Genomic DNA, 12,392 nt, shown 5'->3' with positions numbered 1-12,392 from the left:
CATCTCAGACTTTTGAGTAGTTGGGATTATAGGCGTGAGTCACTACACCTAGCAGAGCTCTTTTTCAGAATCATTCCTCTTAATTTCTTGAGACCATGAGGAACTCTGATTTAACTCTGTTTGAGCAGTGCTTCTTGTCTGCCTGGTCTGCCTTTTGCATGTGCTTTTCTATGTGAGTTTGTCTGTATGCACACTTCATACATAATTCTTCTGTGGGTTCTTTTCTGGGATATGTGAGTCCTGAAGTCAGCAGACTGCCCAGTGATCAACAAATGTTCAGGAGCTTGCAACTTTTACTCAGGTTGGTGGTCTTCGAACTCCCCATGGCAAAGATAATAGAGAATTTCCCTGACCCTAGTGGAACACATTGGCCGTGGTTTTTATCATGAGATCAGTCAAGTGTCTCCTTGTGTAGCATAGACTGGCAAAGTAGTAATTGTTGCTTCTTATCTCCTTTGCCACTACCTCAGACCCTCTAGGTTAAGTATCTGGGAATTAGAGGCTAAAATGACTTCATCTTTTTCCTTCTCTGGGCACTGTAGGGAGATACGAGGTACCAGCTTTAATGAGATAAGACAATCATATATAATTGGATTGTTCTTAAGCCAATTAAGAGTACACGTGTAAGGATAATTAAAATGGAATTAAACATCCTCTGTGGCAATAAATTTAGTTCATGTTCTCTGTCTTTGTTCCAAAATTATAAAACATACTTTTGCTTAGGTGGACATCTTTGAAATGGATCTTTTTTTTTTTTTTTTGATTTTGTCATAAAAGACTATGTGCCTCTCTGAAGCTTCTTTATTCTATGATATTTGTAAACATTTTGAAACATACTAAATAATAGCAGTATAAGTTCCTATCTCTCACATTGCTCATACATGTTTCAGAAGTAGAAAATAAAAAGTTTTATATTTTTCTTAGTTTTCCAACGTTTTCTCCAATCAGAATCACTCTCACTAAATGAGAATACTTATGCTATGCAGTAAGAATTAAGCAAATTTTTTCTCTATTATTATTATTTTTTAAGACTTTGCCTCTAGTTTTGGTCTTTGTCTCTATTTCTGAGAAAAGAAGCTTATTCCTAATTCTTCTCCCTCTGTGGTCTAAGTGTTGTGTTGTGAAATATTTCAAACATATAAAAAAATACAGGCGCTAGTAAAACACACGCCTATATGCCCAACATCTGAACTCAATAAATGTAAGATTTTTAAAATAGAAACAACATGGAAAATTTTATATATTTATAAGTAAGATTGGCTAATATACTGTCTTTCTCATATTGTCCTGCTTTTCCTTCTTTTATAATAAAGGTTATATTATTATTATAAAGTCAATTGAAGAAGTTTTTTTCTTTATTTCTGAAATAGTATAAAATGAAATAGTGAGGGAGTTCCTGAGACTAGGTGAAGAAAGAAAGTCTTCCACCCCACATACAATTTATCTTTAGAGCCATTTATAATTTGTGCTTTTTGTTTATGTGAGAAAGAGGGCATTGCATACTGTTTCATTTTATTTAAGTTTTTACACATTTATTTTTCTCATCAGGTTAAATTTGGAAATGTATAAAGCTTAAAATAATTCGTCTTCAATGACATTGCAAAGAGTCATAATATTATTATGCTTTTTTACATCTACTTTTAGTTAATTAGATCTGCCTTTAACTATGTACTCTATCAAGCATTGTGTCCTTACCTTTTATTCCTCCTCACATTTATTTATACCATCTCTCAGTCTCTCATCGCTTCTCAGCCTTGTGGCTAAGATCAAGTGTATTCATACCATCTCAGCCCAGAGATGTCTTTTAATAGCTTAATAAAAAATACTTCTTTATTGTTGATGGTCTTCATTGTTCTTTTGTATTTAATGAATGAATGCCTTTTTCTTTTAGTCTTTCCTTCCTTCTTATTCTTTAGATCATTTATTAACTTATTTTTACACTTAAGCCTTTAATTTTCAATTTTTTCTACCCTTTAATATATACAATTTACCTTTAAAACCATTTGAGTGGCATTTTAATATTTTCAAATACTTTTTAATTTCTGTTACAATTTTTTTTCTCTAACATGTAAAGCACATACAAGTATGTTTTTGAATGTCTAAACATATAATGGATGTGTGGGGTATTAGAGAATTGATATTTTTGTAATATACTGCATTTAATTTATTTTTATAATATAAAGGTGAGGCTTTATATTATTCATTAGTATCTGTTGAGACTCACTGGTCAGTTGTGTTGTGTTTTGTTTTCTTGTTGCTTTTGAGTGCTGCGAGAAAAATGCTTTCTCTAATGGCTCAGTAAAATGCCCTGTGTTAAAGTTGTTGGTTCAAGATTGATTATTCAGTTGTAAAAGTCTTCTGTAGCCTTAAGACAATTTTTTTGATTCAAACTATCAGGTTTTGGTAATCTGTGTTGATACTTTCTGTAGCATTGTGTGATGTCAATTTCTTTTTTATTGTTTGAATTTGACATTTTGAGGCTGTGCTATTGAAATGGATGTAGGTTTAAGGTCACCATATATTCCCATTAAATTAGTCCTTATACACTTAAGGAATAATCTTTTTCATCTCTAGTAATATATTTTTGTAACCTTTATCTGGCCTGATGTTAATATTGCAGTATGACTTTTATGTTGTTTTGAATTTCTGATTAGTAGCCTTAGTTTATTATTTTCTAATTTTTATTCTTTCCATACAAGTTTTATTTTATGTGCATTTAGCAGCAAGTAAATGGATCTTGTTACTTTTTATATCTAATATGAAAATCCAGCTACCTTTATTGTGATTGTTTTGTGCTTAATTTTAATTTTTTCCCTCCTTTTATTCCATTTCTTTGATTGGGTTTTCCATCCATCCATTTATTTGGAAATTATACTTCTTTTTTTTTTTCCTATAGCTACTTACAGAATTTTAACTAAATAAGGGGCTAGTTCATATCTCTCTTGTTCCCAAAACATACCAGAGTTTTATAATGCTCTCATTTCAATTGCATCTTCCCATTTTACATCACAGTTATTGTGGAGTATTTTATTTCTACTGTTTGATTTCCCCCATAAGCCATTATTGTTTTCTACAGTGAATGTTTGTTTGGATTTACTCATGTCTATTATTAGTCTCTTAGCTTATCATTGCCTCTGCAACTCTTGCGTTTCTTTTTTGATATAATTTAATTATTTTTTAAGATCATACACTAGTGATTATTTCAGCAAGATTCTCTAAGGGATAGAGTTTCAATTTAGGATACCAAAAACATTCTTATAATTACCATCATTGTCATTTTTTAAAGACATAGTTATAAATGAAATTCTACATTGACACAATTTCTCTTGCCCTTTTGAATGGATTTCACTGTCTATTGATTTATTAATAGTATTTCTATCCATCTTATAATTTCTCTGGCAATAATCTATGTTTTGTTCCAAATGGTTTTAAGATATTCCTTTTATTATTGATGTTTGGAGATTTAAACACACTAGATGGATAAATGGGTATTTATCTTTCTTGCTATTTAGTATGTGGCTTTATTTAAGAACTTTAATCATTATTTCAATTCTGAAAAAATATTTCAGTCATTAGTTATTCAGATATTGCCTCTCTGCAATCTCTGTGTTTTTTAATTCTGAAGCTTCTATAAATATGCATTTTGACTTATTACATTCCCTGTATTTCTTCCCTATCACATTTTGACTCATCATTTTTATAATATGTCTAAATATTTTCCTTAAGTTCATATCTTAATAATTTTTTTTCTCTGCTTTGTCCACTGAAAATTTTTTAAACCTTTTACTAAATTTGTATTTATAAAAGTATTATTTGGTTCTTCTTAAAATTAGACTGTTCTTTTATCGCAGTATCCTATTTTTTCATAATTAAAAAAAATCACTCTTTTGTCTTTATTTAAAACAAGGATTGCCAAACTCTTTCAAGGGCCAGAGAATGAATATTGTAAGCTTTACAGGCCATGTGATTTCTGTAACAACTCTTCAACTCCACATTGTAGTGAAAAATATATGTGAACAGTTGGACATGGTGATGTTCCAGTAAAACTTTATTTGCTAAAACAGGCATTGGACTGGATATAAATCATGAGCTATTATTTTCTGACCTCTGATTTAAAACATACTCTTTATAATCACATCCAAGTGGTTATCATAGCTCAAGTAACAGAATGGCAGTTCTTCTGTTTGTGTTTGATGCATCAGTTGACTATTCCTTATGGTATGTTATTTTCTTGTGTGTCATGATTTTGAGATGTGAACTCTACATACAGCCTTCTATTGGAGGTCAGTGTGCCTTGAGTTGTGGAATTATCCTGCAGAGCATGTTTGTATTTCAGATCCAGTAGCTAATTCATTTTTATTTTTTATTTCTTGAGACAGTTTCACTCTGTTACTGAAGCTGAGTGCAGTGGAGCAGTCATGGCTCGCTGTACCTCTACCTCCCAGGCTTAAGTGACCCTCCCACCTCAGACTCTGGGGTAGCTGGGAACACAGGTGCATGCCACCACACCTAGATAATTTTTTGTTTGTTTGTTTTACTTTTTTGTGGAGATGTGGTCTCACCATGTTGCCCAAGCTGGTCTTAAACCCCTGAGCTCAAGCAATTCTTCTGCCTCAGCCTGCCAAAGTAATGGGATTATAGGGCATGAGTCACTGTACCCAGCCTAATATTTTTTAAAAAGAATGCTTTTTAAAGTATCATCCTCAGAAATGCCCTGAATACAAACCTTTTGAAATAACCCAGTGCTTGTGAAATAATCCATGAGGAGCACACAGCTATTATTGCTGTCATTATCTTTATTAAAATTAACAGTACTGTTGTTTCTGTTGTTGCTAACTAGGTCTTGCCAAACTTACATATATTATAGTTGTTACTGTTCATGCATTTGGAGTTTTTGAAAATTCTTATTAATTGAAAGTTCAGAAATTTTTTTTATTGGAATCTGGTGCTGCTTTGAGCTAAAAATATAGAAGAGTGAAGTATACGTTATGAAAAATAAAGATAGATAACTGAAGCCAGACAGAAACATAATGGAAGAAGCTTTGGGAATTTCTCTTCTGAAATAATATTTGTAAAAGGGATAGAAGTAAACATATAATTGAATATACATGTTCACTGTATATACGTGACTCTGTGTGTGTGTGTACATACATACACATTTCCCTCTACCTGTAGTAAATTCATGCCTCTTGCTTGTTCATCACAGGGCACTTGAAATGGACCAAAGCTGAGGACATTGACATAGAAACCCCAGGATCTATTCTTGTCAACACTAACTTGAGGGCATTAATAAATAAACACACGTTTGCTTCCTTACCTCAGCATTTTCAACAATACCTCCTGCTTTTGCTCCCAGAAGTGGATAGGCAGGTAAGTAGAAGATTTAGATATTTGATATCAGCTACCGGTTATATTATGATGAAGTGGCAGGTCTATTATCAAAGATGACTTACATACAGATATAGTATATTTCTGTAATTTATGCATATCTATTTATAGATGTTATTAGCTTATTTAATTTGCTAAAACGAAACCATTTTTATTCTTAATAGCAAGCCAATTCAAATTTTAAAATACAGTACGTTGTGGTAGCATGAAAACTATAAACTTACATTGGAAAGGGAAAACAAAGAAATCAGGCATTCCATTATCAAATAAATCTTTAGAGTAGCTGCTCCTTTGCCCAGAGGGAATATTGAAATGCAGCAATAAAAAGCCAGGGTTTCTAAGAAATTATGTAGATGTTTTTATCCTCAGCTATTTCCAAAAGGCATTTAAAATTTATGTTTGCAATTGCTCTCTGAGAGTCTATCAGTATGAATATGATTGCCTATAAATAATTACCTTTTACCTTTTAAAAAATATAACTGGGAATGCTTTAAGTGTATTTTTATATTTTTGAAAAGCTTCGAAAATAAGGAAATACAAATATAAACCCATAAGAGCAGGCATCAATCATCTTTTAAGGCCGTTTGCTTAGGAAAGAAAAGGAAAAAAAAATTCATCACATAAACTTTTATTAAATTTCACAAAATTTATTAAGTGCTATCTAGGAAACGTTCCCTTATGATTCTTATTTCAGTAAACCCTGAAACTGTATATCATTTTCAGTTGATGGACTTAATGCATGCATATTTATGAATTTGTGTCTTGAGATGATAGGTACATCCATGAATTGAAGTGGGCAAAATTTATTCAATATTTTCATATTACTTTGAATAAGTTTTCTTAGCTTTTTATTTGATTCTGTTTTCTTCTGACTTACTCATTTTCTTTCATATCTATTTAAATATGATAAGCAACAGTTTGCTACAATTTATATGTATCTCTTTGGTAGTGATTATTGTTCATATTTAGAAAAAGATTATTTTGATTTTGGGCACATTTTCATTTCACTAGGAGTTTTATCTCTTTCAACAACAATTTACTTAATATTTACTCTGAATGTGGTATGTTCTGGGTGCTTTGGAGTAATAGCAAGATGGTCAGTGTTTATTGAAGGAAAGATTAAATGCACTGTAGTTGGATACATAACTGTATTTGTAAATAATCAAAATATGAGTTAGAAACAGGTAAGCTTGAGGAGAAAAGTACAAAGTATATTGCACTTTTATATGCAGAAGGGAAACATCAGAGTCAAATTTAAACTTCTTGAATTGGGCCTTGAGATACAGAGGTAGAATTTGAATAAAATGAATGGAAAAGTACCAAGTGAGAGTCCAACGGTACACAATCAACAGCTAATTTGGTGGAAGTCTGGATTTTAGGAAGAATGGTGTAAATAACTTTGGAAGGACAGATGGGAAGTGGACTTTGGAAGATTCCTTGAATATGAAGCTGAGGAGTCTGGATGGTGTTCTCACTGTGTCTGTAATACAAAGCCATTGAAGGTGTTCCAATGGAGCTATGATAATAAGACCATTACTTTTTAAGGAAATTATTTCAACACTACTGAAAGAGAATGGTAGACGTGGGAAGCATGAAAGCAGAAAGAATAGTTAGAAAGCAATTTTAGTTGTTCTCAAAAGGCATAATGAGGGTTTGATTTTGGAGCATTGAATTAAAATTAAAGAGGAGGGGGATAATGCAGTTGTCATCATCCTTATCCTCATTCTCCTTTACCACATCCTTCTCCAGTAGTCACAATTTTTCATTTTGTCAAGTAACACCTGAAGCAAGGTATAGGGAAGAACCACTGATGACTCTTCAGTTATAAGCCTGTGTGACTTAGAATTTAGGCATTAGAAACTTATCGGGGAGAGATCTGATTTATTAGCTTATACAACTATTTCCTCTACTTCAAAACAGGTGTAGTTTATTTAGTTTACAAATCTGTCATCAGCTTCAGAAATAGGTTTGGCATGTACCACTGTGTTAGTCCGTTTGCATTGCTATACAGAAATACCTGCTACTGGGTAATTTATAAAGAAAAGAGATGTATTTGGCTCATGATTTTGCAGGCTATACACGAAGCATACTTCTGGCATCTGCTTGATGAGGGCCTCAGGAGACTTATAATCATGGTGGAAGGTGAAATCAGATGGCAAGAGAGGGGGAAAGGAAGGTAGTGCTAGACTCTTCTAAACAACCAGATCTTGCTTGAACTTACAGAGGGAGAACTCACTCACTGCTGTGAGGACAGCACCAAGACATTCATGAGAGATCTGCCCTGTAAGTCAAACACTTCCCACTAGGCACATCCCCAGTATTGGAGATCACATTTCAGTTGAGGTTTGGAGGGGACAAAACCCCCAAACCATATCAACAGTGTACTCAGTAAATATTTTTGGAATGAATACATAACAAATTGTCCTAGTTTTAGTCAAAACTGGGGTAACCCAGGTGGCCAGAATCTAAGCCCAATATTTTATTCAACCTCTGGCAGTTTGTTACTCAGTGTTTTCTAGTCACTCTGAGAAATATAATTGAATAAGGCACAATACTCATCCTTGAATAACTTAGTCCATTGAGAAAGTATTTTTTATTCAAAAAATATTTACTGAGTATGTATTGTGTGTTCTACATAGGAATGTATCTTGTGGAAGATACAAGAATGAATCTTGTGGAAGAATAATAGAAGGGGGAAAGAAAAAACTTCATACAGAAATGTTTAATACTCTGCCCACTACTAGCAAAGAAGTTTAATCAATGGATAAGTGTTATACCAAGTTTAGTACAAAACCAGTTAGAGTCACATAAATGTCATAATAAAAGTTGAAAGAAAGCTTTTTGAAGATATAGAGGATGAAGAAATTTAATCTGAATGTAGTATTGGAGAAGATTTTTACAATAGAGAAGGTGCTTACATTGAACCTTAAAGGACTGGTAGGTGTGCTTCTTAAGTAGAGCCAAAAAAGAGTGAATTTTACAAAGGAAAGGCATGCCATTTACAAAGACTTTTCACTTATATGTTCTAGACGATTTAGTATTTCTGTATAACTTGTGCCACCTAAAGGGGAAAATGGTGGGCTATTTTGCTGAAGGGAAATACGGTCTATAACATTGATGGCCTGATAGTAGGCTAAACTCTTTGAAACCAGTATGTACCAACAATGACATGCAAGAAATAGTTTAAACACATATTTTAGTGCCTAGAATAGGAGAAGGGAAGATAATCCAAAGGATAAATAAAATGCAGTCCTTCTTTTCTTTTTTGGAAGCAAGTACCTCTGTGAATGATGGATTGGACAGCAGAAATGTAAGACTCAGGGAGGCTGGTTAGGAGACAGTTGCAGTAGTTGAGATATGAAATAAATGTCTCACCTTGGTATTGGAGTTGGAAATGGAAGGAATGAATTCCAGACATATTTTCAGCCCAGAATGAATAGGAATAAATGACAGCTATGGAATGGGATTGTTAAAGTTCTAGAAGGCAACTAGAGATTTTTTCTAGGGTGAGTTAAGAAAGAGAAGCTCTGTGGGCCTGTCAGCATTTTATACCAAGAAATTTAGAGCTGGTGTGCTCTTTCTCTGCTCAAAGTGGCCTCAACCCTCTTTTCTCGCTGAAAGGGACTGGTAACTTGATGCAACAAACTGCCAAAAGTAGTCTAGCTTATTGCAAATGTCCAAATGAAGATGAACACCACTATTTTGTGGCCATAATGAGTAGAGATGGCATGGGAATGTGAATTTGATTACATAGATTTAGTTGAGCCAGTTGAAGGTCTTATGTGAAATACCTAAAATTTCAATTATGTCTTCACATATTTATAGAATCTGGAATTCCTCGCTTTCTTGCTTTCCTCTGACTACCCCAAGTTTCTACTGCTTTCTAGCATGAAGTAGTCCTAAAGGGCCTTCTCCTCTGGACCCATGTGAAACAGATTCATTCCAGTATTACGTCCTCAAAATCTGGAAGCTGAGTTGCCCATTTATCTTGACAGTGCTGGCTGTTAAGGCAGTCTTTCTAGGTGTTTCGTTTTTCTTTAGTTGTACTTCTCATTCTTTTTTTTTTTTTAAGAGTTCTGTTTATCTTAGATTATATTTTTAATTTACCCCAGTTGTTTTTATCACATTGCTGCATCTAGCTTTATATTTAATTTTATTCTTCACACATTATACTGCAAGTAAAAGAAAGTCCAACTCAGCGACATTTAAGTCATAAAAGGACACTTACTGGCTCAGGTAATTAGAAGATAGAAGTTGGAGTGGGCTTCTTGTTGTTGGTTCTAGGTCTCAGTTATTATCAAAGGCTCATTTAATTATTTAAATAATTTATAAAATCTTCTGCCTTCTTCTGGATGTTTTTCTAAACCCGAATCTCTTTGTGTAGGATGTCTACCTGAATCAAGATATGAGCACTTGCCTCAATGCATGGGAAGAATACTAGTATTTCAAGCAAAAAGACCTAAGATTCACACTAATGGTACTGCTTAGATCACATGAGCATTTCTTAAACAATGATGCTAGCCAAGGAAATGGAATGTGCAAATTGGCCTAAACCAGTTATGCCTACTATCCTTGGAGCTTGGTGTGTGTTCATCATCTCCTGAAGTAAAGTGGTACACTTGTGGTAGAGGTCAGAGATACTTTAAAAACGTGTGTTTCAGAAGTTTTACCAGGGGATATATACAGGGTGGAGTAGATGCTTGGTAGGCAATTAACAGCACCTGTTGAAGTGGGGTTGTAATTAAGTTTTGTTTTTAACATGTTGGATTGAAATTCTGCCACTATATGAAATGTCCAGAAAGTTATTATGTATGCAGATTATAAGACAGTAGAAGATTTAGTTAACAATAACATGTACATAGATTATTGCGTCTGCTGTGAGATTTGATGGGATTGGGAGATAGCATAGTCATAGCAGAGAATACATATATTTGTGGAGAGTGTGAATAAGAAAAAAGATGGGAAGGAGTCAGAGAACAGATAAAAAATAACAAATCCATGAGAGATTATCAATCTGTTGATCATATACAGGCAATAGTGGTAAATGTACAATAAGAATTCACTGGAGACTAAGTAAGATACCTTTCATTTGTCCCTTCAGACCCACACTTCCGTCTTCTTTGCTCTGCTTTTGTCCAGAAGGCTAGTCTGTATGTGGACTACTACATCAGGAGGGCCTGTGCCCTCCATCATCCTTTTCTAAAAATGTTGTAATAATCATAAACTTTTGGAAATTTGAAGAGATATTTGAGAATAAGTTTTCAGCCAGATGATTCAGTGTCACTTTCTCCTCCAATATATGATGACTTGAAAGGTGTATTTTCTTTTTTTTTTTTGGTTGGAGTCTTGCTCTTTCACTCAGGCTGGAGTGCAATGGTGTGATCTTGGCTCACTGTAACCCTAGCCTCCCGGGTTCAAGCAATTCTTCTGCCGCAGCCTCCTGAGTAGCTAGCACTATGGTTTTTCGCCACCACACCTGGCTAATTTTTTGCATTTTTAGTAGAGATGAGGTTCACCATGTTGGCTAGATTGGTTTTGAACTCCTGACCTCAGGTGATCCACCTGCCTTGGCCTCCCAAAGTGCTGGGCTGAAAGGTGTATTTTCTATGAACAAGGACATGTTGTCTTACATAAGCACAGTGTAACCAGTGAAAATCAGGAAATTAACAGTGATGATTATCATGTAATTCTTAGATTCTGTCCAAATTTAGCCAGTTGCCCCAGTAATGTCACTTTTAGCAACAGGATCCAGCACTAAATCTGTCACTGCATTGAGTTGTCGTGTCTCTATAATCTCCTTCATCTGGATCAGTTCTTTAGTCTTTCCTTGATGTTCATGACCTTGACACTTTAGAACATTATGAACCAATTTGAATTTGCATGATGTCTCCTACTCAGATTCAGATTATGTGCCTTTGAGAGAAATACAATAAATGATGTTGCGTTCTTCTTGCATCCTGTTAGGTGGCACACAACTTTGATTTGACTCAATACTGATGCTGTTCACTTGATCATTCTATTAAAGTATATTTGCCAAGCTTTTCCAGTATAAACTTGCTCCTTTCCCTTTTGTAATTAAAATGTATTTTGTGAGGAAGTTCTTTTAGACTGTGTAAATATCCTGTTCCTCTTCAAACTCTCAATGTATTAATTCACACACACACACACACACACCAACACATACATGTGTGTTCATATATATTCAAGGCTTCGTTATTTCCTTTATTCACTAGGCTATTATGCTTCCGTTGTCCCATATTTGGTCCACAAGAGCCCATTAAATCTGGCTGCTGTGCCTTCTGACAAGTGACATGTCTTCATTATTATTTATTTGTTTTTTGTTTTTGCTTTTTTTTTTTTTTTTTTTTTAAGAGAGATGGGATCTCATTGTATTGCCTAGGGTGGTCTTGAACTCCTGGCCTCAAGTGATCCTCCCACCTTCACCTCCCAAAGCACTAGGATAACAGGTGTTAGCCACCATGCCCAACCTCAGTAATTCTTTGATCACTTCCTTATTTTGAAGCACATTAAAGTGTTCTGATCTTATTGTATACTTTTGCTGCCTCAGCCTAGTAGTGAATCCTTTCTCCAAAAAGCACTGGTTCCCAGTAGTGGAGGATGTCATGAAATTAAGATGTCTTGAAAGACGTGCTTTTTGTTGTTAGGATGTTGCTCCAAGATCTAAGAGAGATCTCATAAAACTACACTTATGTGTATGTACGAATACCCATATACATGCAGCTGTGTATGTGTGTATGAATGCTTCCTTAACCTCTGTGTCTTAGAGACAAGGAACATCATGTAGAAGAAAGTGTGTGAGCCTTTTTACACAATGTATAAATATAACACAATTTATATCTACATTTATTTCTAGATATCTCTATCTTGTAAGCCATGAGTTCACACTGATACCTCCAATCCTAATCTAATACCTCACGGTTCATTCTAGTTTTCTGTCTTTCCATAGATCTCTCTCACTTCTCTGACAGTGAGAAACCCACTTC

The 12,392-nt window shown here is 34.2% G+C and overlaps 1 protein-coding gene across 1 annotated transcript in view; it reads left to right on the top strand.

Moving 5' to 3' along the window:
- ASXL3 (ASXL transcriptional regulator 3) overlaps positions 1-12,392 on the top strand; it is a 172,105-nt gene that overhangs the window by 100,675 nt on the left and 59,038 nt on the right. Inside the window, 1 exon segment of the mRNA XM_032245387.1 lies at positions 5,207-5,370. Coding sequence (XP_032101278.1) covers positions 5,207-5,370 — 164 coding nt within the window.

Source organism: Sapajus apella, unplaced genomic scaffold (genome assembly GCF_009761245.1).
Source record: "Sapajus apella isolate SASKATOON/1434 unplaced genomic scaffold, GSC_monkey_1.0 scaffold57, whole genome shotgun sequence".
Lineage (NCBI taxonomy): Eukaryota > Metazoa > Chordata > Mammalia > Primates > Cebidae > Sapajus > Sapajus apella.
Note: the sequence above shows the minus strand (reverse complement) of the source record. Positions and strands in the feature narration are given on the sequence as shown.